The 23737-nt window shown below is 34.4% G+C and overlaps 1 protein-coding gene across 4 annotated transcripts in view; it reads left to right on the top strand.

Annotated features, from left to right (window-relative positions):
• SGTB (small glutamine rich tetratricopeptide repeat co-chaperone beta) overlaps nt 1-23737 on the top strand; it is a 72063-nt gene that overhangs the window by 25116 nt on the left and 23210 nt on the right. For 3 of the 4 annotated variants that reach the window (XM_051991321.1, XM_051991329.1, XM_051991344.1), the window contains 2 exons: nt 73-142; nt 14786-14885. In XM_051991321.1, coding sequence (XP_051847281.1) covers nt 73-142; nt 14786-14885 — 170 coding nt within the window. The remainder of the gene's footprint in view (nt 1-72; nt 143-14785; nt 14886-23737) is intronic. The other variant, XM_051991337.1, reaches the window with a different exon arrangement.

Below are 23737 nucleotides of genomic sequence, written 5' to 3'. Positions count from 1 at the left end.
ATAGAGGTTCTGTTGGATGAATCTTTGTTGGCTTAAATGGAAATCACATTGATTTTTTAAAAAATGTTTCAGAATGACATTTTGCCACTCTCAAATTCTTTGCCTGAAGATGTGGGGAAAGCAGATCAATTGAAGGATGAAGGTGAGTAATTCCTAGGCAAAATTGCTTTTCTTAGAACCTCTATTGAAACTGGCCCTAAAGTATTAGAAAAGGGATAAGATTAAGAGTTTTGGGATGCTTTTCTGGAGCGCACCATTACAGTTAACTTATTAGTCAATCAAAATTCATATCAGAATGTCAGAGCAGAAATGTACTGGCTATGGCCAGAGTTGAGATAAGGCATTTCTATGTCCAAAGTAGGGTTCAAAAATTGAGTTCTCTTTGTGTTACTGTCCATGACAAGCTTTAAATATTCACTTTAACTAGCAATTTGGTTTACAATAAAATTAATTTCTCTATACTATGAAGAATGGAATTTTCTACCATCAAAATATATTTATTTAGATTAAATAATATTTTAAAGGGTCTTTGTTACCTTGAATTTTGAACTACTTAAATTTGAACTATTGAACCAAATCACTTTAACCCTATTTGCCTCAGTTTCCTCATCTGTAAAATGACAGAACCATAAAAAGTCTATACAATGAGAGATGATTCCTAGGCAGTACAGGTGGATCTTCTTTTAAAAAATTAGTTATAAGAAAATGTAAACTTATACAACAGATAACTTAGACTTCTATTATTTGTATCATATTATACGATATATGGTAGTTTTTTAGGAATTTTCTGTATAATGATAACTGACTTCATAATGACACAAAGGTCCTGTGAGATCTTTACACTAAGTGCATTGAACTAGATAGCTCTAAATGTATGATTAAGATGACTTCTTTGTCAAATGAGGCTGAATTTATATCAGTATTATTTGATTTGAAGTGTTTTACTGTATTTTTATTCTTTAAAATTGGCATTTATATATAGCATGTGAGGTAAATGATTAACCAAAATAGTTGAATAAAGAGTTTTGATTTCCTGACCATGATAAAAAAGAGAGATTATCATAGGATAGTTATTTGCTTTGCAGAATACAAATATAACAATAAGTAGTAGATATTTATTAAGTTCCTATGATCCCAAACTGATCCCTTACATAAAAACCTGTTTTTCAAACAGTTTTTTGGAATGATGCTTTATAGTTGTGAAACATTTAAGTCCCTGAAGAATGAAAACTGCAGATGACCCAAAAGAAATTGGAGACGTGTAGTGGGTACAAATAGCCCAGGTTACAAAGGCATGAAAAGTATGAAAAAGTTGTATGCCATAGAAGTATAAAATTAGAAAAGCTGGTGGATTCTATCTAGGAGAGATCCAGAGAGGATGTGGATTAAGTCAGTCCTGCTAATTTATAGGAATAAGTAAAGATGATCTTAAAGTGACAAATGTGAGATACCTTGAATGGTGATTAGGTTAGAAGGAGGAACAGATTGGGGAAAATCATAAGGTCACTGTTGAATAGGTTGACTGGGATAGCCAAGAAGAGAATTCCTGAAGGCGGTTTGAGATATGTTCTGAAAATCAAAGGAAAGGTCAACAACTAAAGGTTGAAGTTTGGGAATCAATTGCCTTGAGATGGTATCAAAATAATGAGAGTGAATGAAATTGCCAAGGGAGAGAATGTGGAGTGAAAAGAGACAAAAACTGAAAACAAAGAATTCAGAAGAAAATGATTTAGTGAAAAAAATAAATAAAAGAGAAGTGATTAGAGAAAGAGATGGAGAGCCAGGAATGTAGGATGTTTCTGAAGCCAGGAAAGAAAACTAGTATTCAAGAAGAGAGTTATAGTCAACCATTTCAAAGCTTGAGAATGGTCAGAGAGGATTAGAATAGAAAAAGGTCACTGGACTTCTAATTGGGATATGTTTCTAGGATGACCTAGTAATACAAAGGAAAGCAGTTTTGATCAACACAGTGACCAAACATGAGTATAGATCACGACTTTAGAAGGCTGACAGTAAAGCATGTCTCGTATCTCTTAATAGAGATGGGATGGATTAGAGGTGCAGAATAAGACATGCAAATCAGATACTGATTTGTTGGGTCATTTTATTTAAATACACTTGTTCCAAAGGAGGGAATCCTTAATGGTTAGTAAGAGTGGTATAAAAAAAAGGAAGGAGTATTAATAAAGCTTTAAAAACACAGAGAAAAAAAACAATAGAAGGAAATTTGTAAGGGAATGGAGAAAACTAGGGCAATTTGTTACTACTTTGGTAAATTCAATTATGTTTAAGTACTATACATGACAGAAGTTGAATGATTCATATAATATCTTTTTTGTTCTTTGAGTATTAAAATGTTTGTGCTGCTAAGTTCATAAGAAAAAATGTTATTTTTAAAAAAGATGACCTTAAGATCATCTTCTGCAATGACCTTTTCAGCAAGCTTAACTATTAAAAGAGGCAAGAGAAACTGGACAATAGCTAAGCAGAATAGAAAGGAAAGGAGATGGAATTTTTTGAAGATTGATGGGGAAAAACCAAGTGGATGAAGATTGGCTATTGTTTATAAAGTCACATATAGATGGATGGTCAACCCCTCAATTTGTTCTATCAGTATATAGATCTTGGACAGAGACTGCTTAAAGACAAACATTGAACTGAAAGGATAAGGGGATAAGATTGTCTTTGGGAAATTTCATGGTGCTCTTAATCACCTCAAGCTACTTCTTGAAACATATTTTTCTTTTTTTTTTTTTAAATCAGTATTCTTCTAATGGATTTGTATGGTTGCAAGTCATGGAATTCTAAAGAATTAAAACTTCATATCACTTAAAAGACAAGGCGCATGCTGAGTGTGAGTAAGATGCATATTACCAATAAACAGTTGTGCGGGAGAAGCACTGTAAAAAATAAAATCAGAAAAATGTATTAGTGGGGAAAAAAAGGAAGACCAGTCATGTATAAGTGATAATTGATGGATAACTTTGGTGCTCCATTAGTATCAACATGGTGTCTTAGAGGAGAGTACCCAACAAGTTGGATGGACTTCCCTATGGAGTACTTATAGGAGATCATAGATAATAATGACACAGAATGAGAAAGCATGGATTGGTCTCATTCTACCAAATGAATGGACAATATGTTTCTTTATAGGTTTCAAATCTTACTCTTTAAGATTTGGCTCAATTGCCAACTATCCTTGATCCTTCCAGATAAAAGGCAACTTTCATTTTAAAAAAATTTCTCTAGAACCCTATTCAGCAAAAACTGAATCATTTTTATTATTCGTATTACCTACAATGCCTTGCCTATTGTAGATCCTTGCTAAATGTCATTTAGTCAAATTTACAAATGACAGTGTCATTTAGTCAATTTGTCAAATACAAATTGAATGTGGAAATTTCTAATGATGGTATCAGGTACAAATGGAAAAGGAGGTTATGAACCAGAGACTAAAAATTTGTGATCTAAATAATGAAAAAATTGGGAGATCAGTGGGTAATAATAATAAAGATTGGGACAGAGTGGCATAAGTGAATTGTATAGACCTACTCAAGTGTTAGAGTTATAAATAAAAAAAAGCCAGACACTTCTCCTTCTCAAATAGCTTACATTTTAATAGTGGGAGTTTCATAGGTATTTTAGCTGCTAGTCTAGTTCTGGACATATCTGGTTTGTACTCAAATCCTTTCCTGTTGGCAAGATCTAATTGCTGTCATTAACATGAAAAATACAGGGGTCACCTTGATAACTAGAGTTATCATTAGAGTAAATTTAAGTGGAAGAATTTTGGATTAAAAATAACAAATTATATTCAATATTTAATATCTAATTCTCCATCTCTACAAAGGATTGGGTTCACAAAATATTGGTTAGTTTTTCCGAACTTTTTTTTCTCATTTTTTTTTTTTTTTTTTTGCCATAAAGGATGACTCAGGGAGAAGAGAGAACATAGGCATGCATTGGAAAATGTAGACTATTTAAAACCAAAAAGCAATTTTAAAAAATCTCATTTAAAAACAACAAATTAAGCTGCTGCTTTTCAGGACTCTATTATGTATAAAGAAAGATATATTGATAGAAATGATCTGTAAGGGCTCTTTTTGTTTTAAATTTGATGATTTTGTAATTCTTTGACCAAAACTCTTATGGGGGGAAGGAAAGGGAATAACTCTAGAATGGAAGTGAAGAGGAGGCTATGTTGAATGAGAACAGTACATTCTCTGCCACCTATGCAAAGAGCTGACTCTTTTGAAGTATTGAGGAACCTATTGCAGGAAACAGATCCTAATGTCCTAACTCGTGAATGAGAACTAATGAAAGTTCCTGTGGTAGCCAGAATACTTATTTAGGGAACATGCTGTGCATTAAAAATAAATTTAAAAAAAAAAAACTATGCATTCCCCTCACCCCTACTTTCAGGCCTACTTTAGCCTTCTTTTCAGTTTTCAGTGGAAAAAAGGTAATTTGGTACACAGAGTCATATGCCCAGCAGTGACAGAACTGCTCTTCCTACCCATAGGATGTTTCCCTTGGAGCCTGGGGTATGATTCTTCTATTCCCTCTGGCCTTGGTCCGGAGTCCTGACTCATGGAAAACATTCAGCAATTCCTTGTGAGAGAGTCTAATCCATTTCCTACTTATGTTCTAGAATTCATCTCAAAGGCATAGACTAAACACTTTTAGGGCAGAAAGGTGGTGCAGTGATAGAACACTGAGCCTGAAGTTAGGAAGACTCATCAGATCAAATCAAGTAAGTGTGTGTGACTCTGGGCAAGTCATTTAATCCCACTTGTCTCAATTTCCTCATTTGTAAAATGAGCTGGAGAAGAAAATGAGAAATCATTCTAGTATCTTTATAAAGAAAACTCCAAATGGGGCTACAGTGAGCTGAACACAACTGAAAACAGCTAAATAACAAACACTTTTAAGAACCAGGATATAAAGCACAAGTGTTTGTTTCTTTAAAAAAATATATTTATTTAACATTTTCCCCAATTAAATTTTAAAAAATTGTATTTATTTTTAAAATTTTTGAGTTTTAGATTCTCTTCTTTATCCCCACCCACAATTAAGAAATCACGTGTGAAATTATGCAAACCACTCCATAAAAGTCAAGTTGTAAAAGAATACATAGGTCTTTTACCCTAATGAAAATAAAAATCTTCCAAAAAAAAAAAAGTTTAAAAAACAGAGGTTAGAGAGAGAGAATTCTTCATTCTGTATTCAGACACAATCAGTTCCTTCTGTGGGAATGGATAGAATTTTCATGGATAGGAAGTCCTTCAGAGTAGTCTTATATGATTGTACTATTGAGAGTAGCAAAGTCATTTAGAGCTAGTCATCTCAGAATATTGCTATTACTTTTTATACAGTACATGTCACTTTGCTTGAGTTTATGGAGGATTTTCCATGTGTTGTTTGTTTGTTTGTTTTCTGAGAACGTCCAGAATACAGCATCATCCATGATCCAGCATCATCATTTCCCACGGAATAATAATATTCCATTACAAACTCATTAGAGTAAATTTAAGTGGAAGAATTTTGGATTAAAAATAACAAATTATATTCAATATTTAATATCTAATTCTCTATCTCTACAAAGGATTGGGTTCACATAATATTGGTTAGTTTTTCTGAACTTGTTTCTAACAGATATGTTAGTTTCTCTACTTTCAAAAATGTTTTCTCCTAAAACTTGCTGACAACAGCATACCCTAAAATTTGAATGGAATGATTTTGATAAAGCACAAGCAAGGAAAAAAAAAATAAGAGGAAATAAGAAACTATTTGATATAAAATACTGAATGAGGCTTTTTATTTATGCAGCTGTAAATGTTCATAGAGTTCATAGAGTTGGTCTCTAATAGCTATCACAAAGACTGACTTTGATCTTCATAGTAACACAGTTGACTGAAGAGCATAAAGGACTATGTTGTCTCACTATGTTTATTGTTTCATTTTTTCCTGACAATTTAAATTTAACTTTTAAAAAAAATCTATATTTAACAGTGTTTTCAAATTTTGAGTTCCAAATTCTTTCCCTCCTTCCTACCCTCTTCCCCACCCACTGAAAAGGCAATTATGCAAGTGAAATTATATAAGATATATTTCCATATTAGATATATTGCAAGAAAAATAAAGTGAGAAAATCATATTTCAATTTATACTAACAGTTCATCAGTTTTCTCTTTGAAGTTGGATAGCATTTCTTCATTAGGAGTTCTTTGGAAAAATCTTTAACAGTTGATCATCATTACAACATTTCTGTTGCTATACATAATGATCTCTCACTTCTTAGTTCACCTTGCTTTTGTTCATATAGGTCTTGCCATGTTTGTTTGTTTTTTTTATCACTACTTTTACCATTTCTTGTAACATAGTATTACTCTATTAAAATCATACGCCACAACTTGGTTAGCCGTTTCCCCAATTGATGATCATTCCCTCAATATCCAATTCTTTACCTTCACAAAAGAGTTGTAATAAATATTTCTGTACAAATAGGTCCTTTTCCTTTTCCTTTGATATCTTTGAGGTATAGACCTACTAGTGGTTTTGCAGGTCAAAGGATATACATATTTTGGGCATAGTTTCAAATTGTTCATGAGTTAACTAGTGGAAGTATTTTACTCTCATCCCTCCAGCATTTGTAATTTGTGATAGAAATGTGAAGTGATACCTCAGAGTTGTTTTAATTTCCATTTTTTAAAATCAAAAATGATTTAAAACATTTTTATGTAATTGTGGATATTTTTGATTTCTTCTGAAAACTGATCACATCCTTTGACTATCAACTGGGGAATGGCTCTTGTTTTTATAAATTTGATTAATTTCTATACTCAGTATATATTTGAGAAATGATGTTATTTACCTGGGAAACTTTCTGGAAATTTTTTTTTAATATTATTTCATTATTTATGGTACTGTTTAGCAAAATGTAGTTTCCCAGATTATCTCTTTTAATTAGGTCTCTCTCTCTCTCTCTCTTTTTTTTTTTTTTGGCTTTATTTTGTCTGAGATCATGATTGATATTCCTGCCTTTTTTTGTTTCAGTTGAAGCATAATAAATTCTGTACCAGTCCTTTATTTTAACTCTGTGTTTCTTTCTATTTCAGGTATCTCTCTTATAAACAGCATATTGTTGGATTCTGGTTTCTAATTCACTCTCTATCTCTGTATCGCTGTTTCTCTGTCTCTCTGTCTCTTTCTCTTCGTCCTCCATTCTCTCCATTCTCCCTTCTCTCTTCCCTTCCCGCCCCTCCTGAAAAGTCTATTTTGTTTTTAACTAGTGCCTCCTTTAATCCACCCTTCTTATCATCTCCTCTCCCCCTTTCTCTTATCTCCACCTCCCCCCTCTTTTTTTCTTTTGGGTAAGTTATATTTCTATACACAACTGAATGTATACATATATTCTTCCCACTTTGAACCAGTTCCAGTGAGAGTAAGGTTCAAACATTGTTCATTTTCCATTTTCCTCTCCACTTTAAAAGCTCTTATTTCCATGTTTCTTTTATATAAGAAAAATTTCTCCATTCTGTCTTTCTCTTCCTCCTTCTCCCAGTACATCCCTCTTTCTTACTCCTTCAGTTTTTGGAAATCATTTTAACATTATTGACTCATACCCATTCTCTCTATGTAAACTCCTTTTAATTTCCCTAATAATGATAAAGTTTTTTTAGGAGTTAAGTGTATTATCTTCCCATACAGGAATGTCAACAATTTAACTTTACTGAATCTCTTATGATTACTCTTTGTGGTTTCCTTTCTTATGCTTCTCTTGAGTCTTTTGTTTGAATGTCACATTTTCTAGTCAGCTCTGTTTTTTCATCAGGAACGTTTGGAAATTCTTTATTTCATTAAATATCCATTTTTTCCTCTGAAGGATTACACTCAGTTTTTCTGGATAGGTGATTTTTGATTGTAAAACTAACTCTTTTGCTTTCTGGAATATCATATTCCAAGCTTGCTACTTCTTTGATGTGGGACCATCAAATCTTGTGTGAGTCTGGTGGTGGTATTGTTTCTGAAAAAGTCATCTGACCCCATTCAGGGTTTTCTTGTCAAGGACAATGGAATAGTTTGCAGTTTCCTTCTCCAGTTCCTTTTAGAAACGAAGAAACGGAGATAATCGGGTTTAAGTGACTCATGTGAGATCACTTGCTAGTAAGTGAGGCCAGATTTGAACTCAAGAAGATATCTTCCTGATTCCAGGTTCAGCACTCTATCCACTGTGCCACCTAGCTGCCTACATTCTGACTTTGGCTACATGATTTGCTTCCTTCTGGCTACTTGAAATATTTTTTTTTTCCTTTGATCTTAGTGCTCAAGAATATTCACGAGAGTTTTAATATTGGGAATTCTTTCAGGAGGCGATTAGTGGATCAAATTAGTGGATCTGAATCTAAGACATTAGAGCAGTTTTTTTTTGATAATTTCTTTAAATATGATGTTTAGGCTCTTTCTTTGACCATGGCTTTCAGGTCTTAAATTATTTCTCCTCAATTTATTTTCCAAGTTACTTGTTTTTCTAATGAAAAAATTTTACATTTTCTATTTTTTTTTATCTTATGGTTTCTTGATATTTCATGAATCATGGAGTCCTTAGCTTCTGCTTGTCCAATTCTAATTTTTAAGGAATTGTTTTCTTCAGTGAGCTTTTGTATCTTTTTTCCATTTGGGCAATTCTGTTTTTTAAAGGAGTTTTTTTTCCCTATGAATTTTTGTATCTCTTTTACCATAAAGTCAAGTCTGTTTTTTAAGATGTTATTTTCTTCAGTATTTTTTTGTGTATGTGCTGCTTTTACCTAGGTGTTAATTTTCTTTTCATAATTTTTTTTTTGCATCACTTATTTCTTTTCTCAATTTTTCCTCTACCACTCTTATCTCTTTCTTTAGCTCTTTTAGTAATTTTTGTCAGGCTTGGATTCAGCTAGCATTTTTCTTTGAGGCTTTGGTTATAGATGTTTTTATATTGATGTCATCATTTGAGTTTGTGTCTTGGTCTTTCTTGCTACCATTGTAGCTTTTTATGATCAAATTCTTTTTGTTGTTGTTGTTGCTGTTGTTGTTGTTATTGTTTTTGTTTATTTTCCAGACAATTTCTTTTCTTTGAACTTTATTTTAAAACTGGACTCTGGACTCTGCTTACCTGAGAATGGGGAAGCACTGATACAAGCTTTAGGCTTTTTTGTGCTGTTATTTTCAGAGCTGGTTCGTTTTTTTGGTTTTTCCAGGGTGGTATACTAGGAGAGGTATGGTCACTGCACTCCCAATCTGTGCTTAGGTCTTTACTGGTGAAAGGCTATGTGGGCTTTAGCTCTTCTTTGTCTTGGGAATGTAATGAGGGCTCCTGCCCCCTTGTGGCTGATCACCTGTGCTCTTCTCCTACGTGGCTGGAGCTATGATCCAGAAGTACATACGAGTAACGCTGCTGCCAGTCAGCATCTACTGTATCTAGTGTCAACAAAGGTTCCCCTGTAATTTCTTTCTGATCATTTGTCTGACTGATTTGCCATCTCTGGACTGAGAACATCCGAAGCTGCTGCTGCTGCTGCTGCAGTCACTGTTGCTGTTGCTGTGGCTACTGTTGCTATGGCTTCAGAGTGTGTTGACTCTGGACAGACTTATGCCAGACCAGACCTCTGCTCTGATGTACAGACTTCTCCTGCTGACCTCTTAAGTTTCTTCAGGCCAGAAAAATGTCTCATCTTGACATTTTGCTGACTCTGTTGCTCCAAAAGTTTGATTTCTATTATTTCACTTTTTTAAAAGTGACTTGATAAAGCAAAAGCCAGATAATCCCTGAGGTACTTTGTTCAGTACACCATGAGTGTATAATCAAGCAAGGCATAAAATAGAGAGATATATGCTTACCAAGAATTTTTTACTGCTTTCATGGAGAATGTTGAATAGTAGAGTCCAAATGAAAACATGAAAACCTATGATATGGAGTCTTCATATTGTCTTAATTGCATCAAGTCTCAAATACTACAGAATTCTTAAGCAAGGTCTACTACTATTCAAAAGTTCCTTACAGGCAAAACTTAATGAGTGAAGAATGATTTTTTTTCCCTAGATTGTGCTATGAAGATGAGTACACAACTCATGTTTGATTGTCAGTGAATGTATCTTAGAATAGTGCTACAGATGGACAATGATCTGTGTCCATGAGTTCAATAGATGGAGACAATCAGGCTGACTTGCCTTCGAAAGACTTTAATGATCCCAAGCTTCCCCTATCACACAAACCAATCTTTTAACACCAATATTTTTGTGGTGATATATTATGATGGCATATAATGGAATTCTGCCATGTAGAGAAGCAAAATCAAAAGACAGTGTTAGTTATGTACATTGCTAATGGTAAATTGGTATAAGACTTAGTCTGAATAATGTGGGGAATGGGGAGGGAAGGAATAAAAGGAAGATTGGGAAAGTATCTGAGCCAGTAGAAAAAGGAAGAGAGAGCATATGAAGAGAAAGCCCAGGCACTGCACAGGTCCTTGTGGAATGTTAAAAGATCTTAAAGAAGGCCCCAAATGGGTTGGGTGATTTAATGAAACCATGAAATGAGAGTTGAACAGGATGCAAGAAATCACCATTAAAAAAATATCCAAATTGAAATCAAATAAGTTGGAATGATAATTGGAGCACATTTAGTTAGTTAGGTTGACATGATCAATCGAACCATCCCTAAAATACAGTAATAGCATTTTGAAACATTAAATGCAAGCCTGGTCATGTTTCAAAGTTGATTCATTGATTTTATATTTAATTATGTGATGTTTGGAGCAAATTTTGGTTGTAAATGACATGGCCTGAATAATGTTTCATATTCCATATTGCCTTTTTCTTTCTATAGTGTCTGTTAGGATGGCATATAGATGATCACAGGATTATAAATGTTAATGTAGAGGGGACTTTTGGTGACATCCAGACCAACCCTTTCTACAGATAAGGAAACTGAGAAGTGAAGCAATTTATTTTACCATGATGCTATGGGGTAGTAAATGGCAGACTCAGCTTTCATATCATCCTCTAATTCTGTGTTTGTCTTGTACATGTATAGCCAACTTATATTTTGGTTCTTCCATTAGAATTCATTGAGGACAAGAATTATGTTTTTGCCCTTTTTTTGTATGCCCAGGCTTTAGCACATAATAAGTTTTTAAATAGTGCTCATTGATTAATTGATTTTAACTCCAAATCCATCTGTCATTTGGAGGTTTTACTATTTGCCTTTCTGAAATGTCTATATATCCCCTCCAAAACCCCAATTTTTGCACTGGGCAGACTGCATGTAAGGCGTCTCTATTCTGATACAAAGAGCAAGAAATCTTGAATTACTCACCACATTTATCTTTTTCCTATATTTCCCATGTTGTGAGAAAAATAAGCTGGCATCTTCATAGACTTTTGTTTTGCTTTGTTTTGTTTTAAATGGATTATGCCATGTGTGTTGGGGGGAGGGGAAGATCATCCAAGCAGATTATTACATATGTTCTTATCTCAGAATACATATTTTTAACTTATTTGTCTATAATCAGGATCTTTAGTCAACTCCTTATTTTGACATTTATGTACCACTTGGGTGAGCTTAGGGAGAATTCCTTATTATTTTGTCCTGCTAGGTAAACTAAGAATAGATGTTCCTTACATTATAACTTGGATGTGTTCCTAAGGGGTTGACTATAAATCAGTTTTTTGGGTGTGAATTAAATCTGTTTATCTGTCCAATATAATTTCAAACATAGATAATGTTCATTTGTTCCTTATATACTGTTATATTAAAAAGCCTGTCTGTAAGATATTGTACCTTCTCTGCACTCTAGAGAAATGATATATAAGTAAACAGTTACACTTATTAGAAGAGATTTGTGAATTAAAGAAAATTTTGTAATGAAAGTCTTCTGTCCTTTTCCTTTCCCATTCATATTCTTCTTGTTCCCAAGAAACATACATCCCTAAATTATATATGATAGAAGTTCGGATTTCCTTCCGTTGGTTTTCGTAAATTATGTGTAACACATTGCTCTGCTAATAGGGATACTCATTTTATCCACTGTGCTGGCTACCTTGGTTGTTGGAATCTTTACAAACTGTTAAGTCATTAGAGTTGAGATGTTTTGGGCCAGAACCTGAAACAAGGTACTAAGTAGGACTAATTGATACAATGCTTGTGTTTACACCTTTACTCATTGGAATTCACAAATATGGGAGATTCACAAAGTTAACTGTGTAACTTTGTGAATTCACACCTCCCTTGAAGCTCTTAGGGCCAGAGAGCACTCTGGGAAGAAACCCACAATCCCTCTCTCTCGAAGGAGCATAAATAGAGCTTCAATGGGCCAGTCAAAAAAATTTTTCAGAGTGAAGAAGCTACGAGTCGAGAGTGGAGCTGAATTTAGATTGAGAGGGGAGCATCAAGTGAGTTCAGCCAGAAGCCCTCTGTGAGTGAGGAGTTTTATTTCGGAACATTGACTGGGGTCAAAGAGGAGCACTCTGAGAGATTGAGAGCCAGAAGCCCTCTCTCGGAGGCAAGACAGCTTCAACTTGGTGCTGGCTCTGGAGGCTGAAGAAAGCAGAGGCAAAAGCAAAGGACAATCTGCAAGAGCTCTTAGAACCAAGGAGAGAGAGAGAGAGGCCTCTAAGAAAAGCTAACCGGGCTATATTAGAGATTGAGAGCCAGAAGCCCTCTCTCCGAGGCAAGAGAGATCCATTCTAGTTTCCACGTGGCTCGCTGGAGGACTGAAGGACAAACCTTTGGATTTGGAGACATTCGGAGGGAGCTTTTGGAACCAAGCAGAGAGATAGGCCTCTTAGCTAACCGGGCTATATTGGAGGCAATAAAAGATCTGAACTTTTATCACCTGGCTGCGTTTTGAGGCGATTATTACTTTCAACTGCAACTAAGGCTGCCTCCAGAAAACCTCCCCTGAGAAACCTGCCTGCTCCCAGAGAAAACTATTATGTTATTTTAAAAGAAGAAAATCACCACACTTGGTCATTTGTCAACTCATTTAAATTAATATCATTGCATTTGCCCGATTGGTTAAAAAAGTGCCAATGAATGATATACTTTAGCCTTTAAAAATATCCCAACTACACACTGCCATAATAAATCCATCATTTGTGCTTTATCTCTTATTGCAAGGCATTTTATTGTCAAGAGTAGTATGTCAAAACTTAAGTATTATTACAAAAAATATTCTGAAATAGTTGAACATATTACTTAGCAGAGAAAGAGAAAATAAGAACTAACACAAGAAAGGGAGGAAGTTTTTGAAGGGAGGAAAATATAGTAAAAGGACTTGATGCAGAGCATAAGTATGTCCTGGGAAAAGATAGAGCTGGGGATTCATAAGAAATAGTTGCAGCTGAGAGTAGAAGTAGGAGAAGGCTGAAAGAAAAGGAGGCAATCCCAAATTTTGCCTGTAATCGCCCTGTTTTTTAAAATAATTTCTCCTTGGATTATGCTTAGAATTAAAAAATTCTATCTTGTATAGATAAAGATGTAGATTTGTTAAAATTCAAATGAATATGTTGCTATTTTTTCTGTAGCATTTTAATAGCAAGAGTACAGATTGGACAGCTGAAGACTGAGCTTTTATTCCTAGCTATGTCACTTCAATGTCCTATGTGACTCTGGGAAGCTCAATTAGCCTTTCTGAGATTTGGTTTCACCCTTTGTAAAACAGAGATCATAATACCTACCCTGCCAAGATAACAGGGTTGTGTCAAGATCAAATATAATAGTCTATATAAAGAAAAAAAAATTAAATAACATGTGAAGATGCCTTATAGATAGTGATATTGCTAAAGATTAACATTCTTTTGGAAAGTCCTTGATAAAACTTAGTGTATTTATAAACATGACATTATGTGAAAAGATATGTAGTAGGGGCAGCTAGATGGCACAATATAGAGTTCTGGCCCTGGAGTCAAGAGGACCTGAGTTCAAATCTAGCCTCAGACACTTAATACTTCCTAGCTGTGTGACACTGGGCAAGTCACTTAACCTAATTGCCTTGCAAAAAAAAAAAAAAAAAAAAGGAAGGAAAGGAAAGAAAAAATATGTAGTTTGGCAAAAAGAGTATTGAACTTGAAGGAGGGATTCCTTGATTCAGAATCTGACTTTGACCCTTTTTCTGATTTCTCAGAACTCTGACTCCTTATTTATAAAAGGAGGAAATACTTACCTTATTGGTATGAGTAAAGCATTTTATAGTACTTGGGATTCATAAACTAGGATTTCCTGGGCATCTATAAACCATGATTGGAAAAAAAAAAAATTCATTGTCATTTTCACTAATCTATAACTGAAATTTAGCATTTCTTTAAATTATTTAACATTATTCTGAGAAAAATTTCACAGGTTTCATCAGATTGTCAAAGGGATCCATGATAAGAAAAAAGTGTAAAGACCCATGCTTTAAATGTTATAGAAATGAGAAGAGGAAGGTCTGAATTTGATTCATACCTCAAATACTTCCTAGTTGAGTGACCCTAGGAAAGAAATTTTACTCCTTTCAGCCTTAGTTTCCTCATCTGTAAAATGGGAACAATACTAGCATAACAACTTTCAGTATTGTTGTGAGGATCAAAAGAGATTAACATTAAAGGACCATCTAAATCCTTGTTGTTGTTCATCACAATTATGTCTAGAAAGATTGAATTGTGCCTTTGAGTCACTATGGAGGTTGAATATGAATCTTTCAGACAATGAATTATTTCCTTTCCTCGTTTTGTATCAATTTTATGACACTGTTACTGTCTTTTTTAGGTAATAACCACATGAAGGAAGAAAACTATGGTGCTGCAGTGGACTGCTATACACAGGCCATAGAACTGGACCCAAATAATGCAGTTTATTATTGCAACAGGTAAAGAAGCATTTTCTTGGAACTAGCTTAAAACTTTAAACTTTTGGACATTAAACTATGGAAGAGAAAGTTGACCTATGACTCAGAAACTTTTCAAATCTCCTACACTGCTTGACCTTGTCTAACAAAGATGAGCCCTTGGGTTTCAGGTGAAGAAAACTATCAGCAGTCTAGGATGGCTAATAGTTTTCTAAACTTTTCCTTAAAGGCTTTAGGTTCCATTTCCCATGTTCAGATGCAAAAATCTCTGTTTCCATTTCTTAGTTTGACCTGTGGAATTTTATAAGATATAAATTGTGGAATATATATCTTAAAATATGCTATGCCATTCCCGGGATTAGATAATACCCAATACAGGAAATTCTTCCCCTTTGGAATAGCCCACATCTCAATATTAAAGAAATAGGGGCCGTAATCTATTCATAATTAAAACTATTTGAAAATTTAAAAGAGGTCAGCCAGCCCAGATAAGCCCATTATTTATAATGAGATTAGGAATTCAGGACTGTTATATATCTGGCAGTGCAGTGTTAAGTATAGCCAAGAATCTTTCCATGCTTGACATTCACTCGGTTCTCATTAAATCTGAAATCTATAATAATAGTATTCTTGCATTTAAAATAGTGCCTTTCCCCAAAGGAGTCCAGTAGAAGAGTGTTTAATTTACAGTAATTAGAATATTTTATTCTTATGTTTAAACCAATATTGAATAAAGCTCAAGGATAGCTTCCAGTCTTTTAGGTGAGAGTCTCATAGCTCAAATGTCTATAAATATCTCGATAGACGGTTGTCCTGCCAGCTCCCCCATGACGTTTCTTTCTCAGCCAGCTGGCTACTATCATTTAGAGGCTCAAATGAGCATATATGAATATTTCTTTTGAGATTTCTTTTTATGATCTTATTTATAATCAGAAATATTTCTTACATGTCATACTTTTTCACAATAAGCCTGTTTTCCCTTTTACTTTGTGGGATTCTTAAAAGAAAAGGAACCAACCAATAAACAGATTTCCCCTCATCTTCATTAGTCAAAATCCTTTCTGCCTCCAAGATCCAACTTGGACCAAGATTGAACCTGAACTGTGAAGCTTCTGCTGAATAGCTTAGATAAAAACGAACTTTTCTCTTCTCTTAACATGTAGAGGACTAATTATATAAGCCTTGTCTATATATAGCACTGGTTTTTAATTGTTTGTTTTAGATCAGATCTATGATTTCAACAGTGTGGGGAACTTCTGGGACTAAAAGTCTTTTCTTAATACAGATCAGCACCAAGTCTATAAATAAAAGTCTTGAGAGTTCCTGTAGAAATTGTATTCAATGATTTCACTTGTGTCTGAGTCTTTATGACTCCAATTGGGGTTTTCTTGGCAGAGTTATTGGAGTGGTTTGTCATTTTACAGATGAGAAAACTAAGGCAAACAACAATACAGCTCAAAATTTACAGCTAGTAAGTGTCTGAGGTCAGATTTAAACCAAGGAAGATGAATCTTCCTGATTCCAAGTTCAATACTTTATCCACTATGCCACTAAGCTGTCCATTAAGAGGTTAAAAGACTTGCCCTTAGTGACACATCTTGTATTTGTATTTTATATATGATTCCAGGGCAGTGAGGTGATGCAGAGGATAGAGCGCTGGGTTTGAACTCAGGAAGACTCATCTTCCTTGGTTCAAATCTGTCCTCAGATACTTACCAGATATGTGACCCTGAACAAGTCATTTAATTTTGTTTGCCTCAGTTTCCTCAACTGTAAAATGAGCTGGAGAAGGAAATGGCAAACCACTCCAGTATCTTTGCCAAGAAAACCATGTCATGAAGACTTGAACACAATTGAAATGACTGAACAACATTAACAATATGTGTTCCAAAGCCATCCCTACATTTACTTTATCATGTTGGTTCTTAGTTATAGATACTGGTTTGTGTGTGAAATCTATATAGCTGTATATAATAATTATTTGTTGACTTGTTTATTTCTTCAATTTGAAAGCTCTTAGAATCCAGAGATCATTTCTTCTACTCTTCTGTATACAGTACTGGGTCTCCCATTTCATCAAAACTCAATAAATATTTGTTGAAAAATGATTACATTTGTGGAAAACATTAAGGCAAAACCCCTGCTATCAAAGAGCTTCCTTCCTGCTTAAAAAGATCAAGATATTCTCTATTTTACCTATTCTCTGATCTAGGTGTGTGTATCTTAAAATATTGCGAGAGAGTAATATAGGGAAAGGAATTAGATTTGTGATTTCATTGGCATAGGGAACTCCTTGATGAATTCTCTCTACCAGTCTAAGTTAGCATGTTTTTTGTGGCTTAAAAGTCAGCTGAATATTAAAGGGTGAAGTAATTTGATTAGAGTTACCCAGCCAGTATGTATTTCAGGCAGGACTTGAATCCATATTTTACTGGTTTCCAAGGCAGTTTTCTATCTATTGTAAAGTCCTGATTTTTTTTTTTCCTCTAGCAAACTTGTGGGCAAGGGTTTCTTTGTGAAATACAAATTCTAACTGCAATCCTCTTCATCCATTTATTATTTATCCATCCATCCATCCATCTGTCTGTCCAACAATTCTTCCATCTGTTCAGTTGTCTGTCTGTTTAAATACCTATCTATCATCTAGTTTCTGGAGATAGTGAGGGTCAAATGATTTGCTGAGAGTTACATAGCTAATAAGTTTCTGAGCCTGGACTTGAACTTGGGTCCTCCTGGTTCCAGACTGACCCTCTATCCACTGCTTCAACCCTCTGCATTTATCAGGTGCAATGTACATAGTAGAAACTCAGTACTTGATGGATGAATGAATAAATAACAGATACTAAATTAAAAAAATTGTAAGAAAACAATGAAACCATCTTGGACTGGACTGATTAGATTTTGTAATTAGGCTAAAGAGAGTAGTTGGGTAGAGCTTAAACAGGCACCAAGGTAGTTAGACTCAATAAGCAGATACCATCCATCACAGATAAGTACATGGAATAGCAGAAACAAACAAAAAAAGCAATCTTTGAGTAGTATATTAAGGAAGAGAATGCCATAACTGTGTCTTCAGTGTCTCAGTCTACTGACTCTTATTTCGGCTTCTAATTTCAAAAGAATAATCACAGACTCATCTTTGAATCCCAGATGCATTTATTAAAACACTTACCTTGTGAAGTATCATGAGAATCATATTTATAGATATATACATATATTTACATATATAGTGCTTATGTATTGCACACATGTTCATATGGCATTTAAAAGATATCTTTCATGTTTCTACAACATTATGAGTTGATATAGCATTAGAAGGATAGATTCTTATGACATTGCAAGGTGGTTTACTCTTGTATCTAGGTTGATGGTCTTTCTTTCTTAGCTTATCCTTAGCTGAAAATTTTAAAATAGATTTCCTGGACTACAGTCTTCCTCTCTCTGGAAATATAGTTAGTTTTTAATCATTTGAGTTGCTGTCAGGTACCATTTAGGTGAGTGATTGCAGGCTGAATGATTCGAGTGGGTCATTACACTTGGAGGCCCTTGCAGCTCCCAAGTCTGTCTTCTTCCCTCCCTCTCTTACTTCTTCTTCTTCCCTGCTTCTTTCCCTCTTTTGTGGCCTCCCTCCTCCCTTCCTTCCCTTCCCTCCCTTCTCTCTTCCTCCTTTCTCTCTCTCCTTTCCCTCCTTCCCTTCCTTCTCTCCTCTTTCCTTCCCTCCCTCCCTATTCACAGATTCTTTAGACTCTGGGCTAAGAAGTCTTAGTTTAACATATCACAAATTCAGGCAAATTTAGTCAGTTTGCTCACAGTTTTCTCTACCCCATAAGCCTTTGTATCTGGCATACAAACACGTAGAAGATAACTGGAGACTTTGTATTTTGGATCAGCCCTACCTTTCACCATCAATTATTGTGGTATTATTCAGGATTGGAGCTGTTTGATTAATGCTTATTTGAGGGGAATCCTACAGTTGTCTACATCATGCTTGATGCCATTCAGTCAAAGATGCCTATATCTTTCTTGAAAACCAATTGAAAGACTTGTTTAGTGGTCAGAACATGTAGTTTGTTAAGGGTGTTCACTAAATCCCTGATGTACTTTATATTTAGTTGAGAAATTAATTGGCAAGGATTTTAGGCACCGCTTGAGTGTTTTTTCTGCCCTATTTGCTATAAACATGGAACACTTGGAAACCATTTTTGTGCATTCCATCTAACAAGCTAAAGCTATTAGAAGTGCTCACCAAGATATGATAACACTGAATGCATTATTATGCTGAAATTTCATTAGTTCTGCCCTGATAAGCAGACTGTGCATGCAGACAGCTGATCACATTGTTATTCAATTCAGATGTCGGGATGTTTGGCTTCTCACAGAGGAGCTACAGATATAGCCTCCTATTCCCTTCTTAGCCTTTGATGCTTACTCTTCTATCTATGCTTTGTGCTTAAGTATAGCTGAGTTCCACAAGCAGGTCTTCCCTAAGCAAGTTGGTTGGTGAGTTTACAAGCTGTCTCAATGGAAGAAGGGGCAGGTTTGCTTATTGTACTCATACTGAAGATTTTTTTTTTTTCCAAAGGGAAAAAAAGGAGTTGAAAATGCATTATTCTCAGGCTCCTTCTGTGAGCCTGCCCTTTCTAATTATATGCTCTAGAAACATGATAGCGACATTGAGCTGGTAGAGGTCATAAGATCATAGATTGAGAGTTGGGAAAGACCTTAGAGATCATCAAATTCAACCTTCTCCTTTTTACTATCAAGAGAAAGAAGATAAAAGAAACTAAGTGACTTGATAGAGTTCACACAGGTAGTAAGAGAGTGAGCCCAGATTTTTGAACCTAACTTTCTTGTTTCCAAATTTCATGCTGTTTCCATTACAAATCCCTTTCCTACACTTTCCTCTTTTTTTTTTGTTTTTTTGGTTTAAACTTCTATTAAGGAGGAGTCTGATAGTTTTGCACTTCCTTGAGGATTCTAATGGAATGCCTTCAATGATTCCTTATTCCACCTATAGGGAAAAAACCCAAACAGATTTCATTTAGATTCAGTTTATCAAATTGCATATTGTCAGGAAGCTTTTTTGAGAGGCAATGGGATTATATTGATGAGCAAACTACCCATTATATCCTTTCTAAATTACTTAGAATACCTTTTATGTGTTTGTATCAGGGTCTCTTTTTTTGTGGTAAGAAAATTTTGGTTATTCATTTAGAACCTTGTACACAATGTCAGGACAGGCTCTGCCATGACAGCTCTCAAGCTATGAGGAGAATTTTGTTTGGAAGCCACTGCTATTACTGTAACTCTCTTTTAGCCTTTCTCACATTTCAAGATGAATCATATAGTGCTATGTTGGACATGAAGTTGTTGTTATGGCCCTTCTCTGAATCTTTTGTTTGAAATATTGGCTAGCTCTGAGAGATTGTGGAAAAGAACACTGGAGGGTTTTGTCAGGTAAGGTGGCCATAAGCTTATGATTGACAGGACTAAGTTTTGCAATTGATCTGTCAGTGATTCCTATATCACATGGTGCTCATACAGTAATACAAGACTATCTTGCTTTTTAAAAAATAGGTGATTTTAAGATAAAAGTTGATAAAGGAACTATTAATTACTTTTTGAAATAGTATTTTGATAAGTCTTAAATTAACTTAAAGGAATTTTTTGATGCCAGTTTCAGAAAATCAGAATAATGTCAATAGACAATCATAACTTTACAAAACTTATGTGAAAACTAAGTTTATTTTAAGAGAAATGGACATGAACATGAAAACCAAAGAATTTATAGTCCATATAGAAGTTTGCATTTTCATAGCAGTAATAAAGAGGGCTTTGTTTGATATTTAAATATAGTTGGTAATGGTTTCTGAGATTCAGAATACCAGGAGTTTTATTCCAACTTTTAAAAAATCTTAAGACAGAAAGCATCAAGCTTTTAACATATGTCATTATCAAGTGTCTCAGTGACCAAGTACAGATAGAATTACTGTTCTATCAAAAGTTACATTTTGCCCAGGGAAACATCAGGATAAAACAGGCATTCCTCTCTGTTTTTGGTTTCACTTTGTTTTTGAGATTGAGTATCTATTTTGCCTGAGCTCAGAATACAGCAACCACAGGCCTGATCCTATTGCTATTTGGCATGGAAGCTTTCACCTGATCCCCTTCCGCCCTGGGCCAGTTTACCCTTCTTTAGTCAGTTTTGTGGCCCTCTATCACTGGGGGGTTGCTATATTGTTATTGGACTTAGTGTAGTCATCTGATCACTTTTAGCCCTCTTACAATTTAGAACTCCTTAGCTCAAGAGAGCTACCAGTGGCCCAGCTCTAAAGAATCACTACACTATTTTGACTTGGAATGTGTTTACAAAAATAGGTTTGTTAGGGAATGTGTCATAAAACAAGAAACGCATTTAGAAATCAGTAATTTTTACATTTATATTTTCTGTCCTATGTTCATTCTGAATTTTTACTTTTGGCCCTCCATTTTAAATGGATTATACATATATATGCATATATAATATATGTGTATTATACATAATTACATATTTTTATTTATACATCAGCTTGAGATCCTCAAAAGACAATATAGCTGTGTTTAATATTTGTTTTTCTTGTTATTGACTCATTTGACTAAAAATTGACTCATTTTTTTTGGTTAAGAATAATCCTCTTAGGTGCCATATTGTTAATAGTATCATCAATTTATTATTTTCTTCAAACTATTAGCGAATTTGTTCATATTTTGTTCAATAAATAACTGCTGAGAGTCTATGTTAAAGGCACTATATTAAGTAATATGGAAAAAAGACACCGTATTCAGTGATGTGGGAGATACAAAGATGAATAAGATGTGAACTCTGATCTTAAAGAATTTACAGGGTAGTACAGAGAATAATATATGCATAGTGTACATTGTGTTACAGTTATATATGTAAGAAGAGTAAAAGATGCTTTAGGTCTTAAAAGAAAGAAATCATCTCCACATGGGAGGGATTATGTAAGACTTAATGAAGAAGAGCATTTGAACTTGGTGTTGAGAAATTGAGTGTTCAGAAGACAAAAGCCTGGAGGTAGGAAAGCAGGAAGCATGTTTGAGGACTAGAGAAAAGTCCAGTTTGATTAGAAGTTAGTTACACGTGGTAGGTTAGGAACATTGGGACCAACCAAATGGTGAGTGGCTTTAAATTCTGGATTTTATTCAATAGAGTGAGGAAAGAGAGAAAAGTGGGGAAGAGGAGAGAGAGAGAGAGAGAGAGAGAGAGAGAGAGAGAGAGAGAGAAGGAGACTGGGGTAGTGCAGTCATGAAATGAAAGGACATTTAGTTCCTTGGAAGAGAAATTATGGAAAAATCTGGACAGCATACCAAAAAAGCATAGTTATCACCTTGCTTACAAAGGTCTGTATAGTCAAAGCTATGTTTATTCCAGTGTGGTTGTGAGAAAACTGAGATTTGCAGAATTGACACTTTTGAACTGTGGTGCTAATGAAGACTTTTGAGACTCTCCTGGACCATAAGAAAATCAAATCAGTCAATATTTAAAGAAATTAATTCTGACTATTAATTGGAAGGTCAAATACTGAATTGAAGTTTAAATACTTTGGCCACATAAGAAGTATTTACTGGAAAAGACCCTGCTATTCAGAAAGATTGAACGCAAAAAGAAAAGCGAGAGTGGGAAATAGATAGATAGTGATATGGAAACAGTGAACATGAACTTGTTAGACTAGGGAGGAGGATAGAAGATCCAATTGTATTGTGGTCCATAGAATCATGAAGAATTCAAATTGACTGAATAGCAACAACAAAAATCCTTTGTAGATCAAGTGATCGACATTGACCTTTACACTCCTTAGATTTTTAGTTTTTCTTCCTCATATGTATTTGTTCCCATTCTTGCCTTTTTTATCATGACTGTATCATTCCCCTAATAAGCATATTTCTTTATAAGGTAATAAGAACTTTAAGGCTTGTGGATCTATGAAAAGAAATGAGAATTTAGCATGGGGCAAAAATCTGTGAGTAGTAAAACCCAAATTAACCATGATCTTTAATTAATCCCATTTTTTCTTGTTTCTTCCTCCTTTGTAACTTTACTTTTTTGAGCAATTGTAATGTATGTTATTATTCCCATCAAGAATTTAGTCTCCAAAGCAGCTTTTTCATTCATCCCATTAGAACACATTTAGCCCAGCACCCCTTGCCTATCTTATAAAGAAGTCTTAGTCTTATAAAGAAGTGATTTTCAGAAAGATAACCCTGAGGACCTACTGCAGAGTTCTCAGTCATTGATATGAGATTGGCTATTCTTACTTTTTATGCCAAAAGTGAACTACATTTTAGAAAGTTATACCACAGCACTGAAACTAAAAGGTTAACCCGTAGTTCCATTTCATTGCCTTCATCTTCCAATTAAGAAGGGTTTTAATCTACCTGGCTACAGGTTTATAATGACTGTATATTGGTTTGATGATTTTCAGTCTTAGTCTTTTTTAGAGGTTTGGTTTCTGATTGTTTTCTATTTCTCATATTGGTAAGCACATGAAAGAATTTCAGAGAGCTTTAGTATCTAAGGCAATGTCCATAGCAAATATTTATCACTTATTTATTAAATGTGAAGAATTTCATGGCTATTATTTTTAAATGACCATAGAATTGATCTCCTTAAAATAGAACTCGTACATTTCTTTGGTGGAATAGAAGAATAGAGTATCTCTAGGTAGTTATGGGGTATGGAATTTGCTATATGAAAAATTTTATGGAACTTTTACTTGCTTTGTGATTTTTAAAATATCAGGTACTTAAAGACCTTAGTAACTGCTACCATGGGAACTAAATATCAAATTAATTTTATATTTATATACTATAGT

This window comes from Antechinus flavipes, chromosome 1 (assembly GCF_016432865.1).
Source record: "Antechinus flavipes isolate AdamAnt ecotype Samford, QLD, Australia chromosome 1, AdamAnt_v2, whole genome shotgun sequence".
In the NCBI taxonomy this organism is placed as follows: domain Eukaryota; kingdom Metazoa; phylum Chordata; class Mammalia; order Dasyuromorphia; family Dasyuridae; genus Antechinus; species Antechinus flavipes.
The sequence above is the reverse complement of the archived record's forward strand: the minus strand, read 5'-3'. Positions and strand labels throughout refer to the sequence as shown.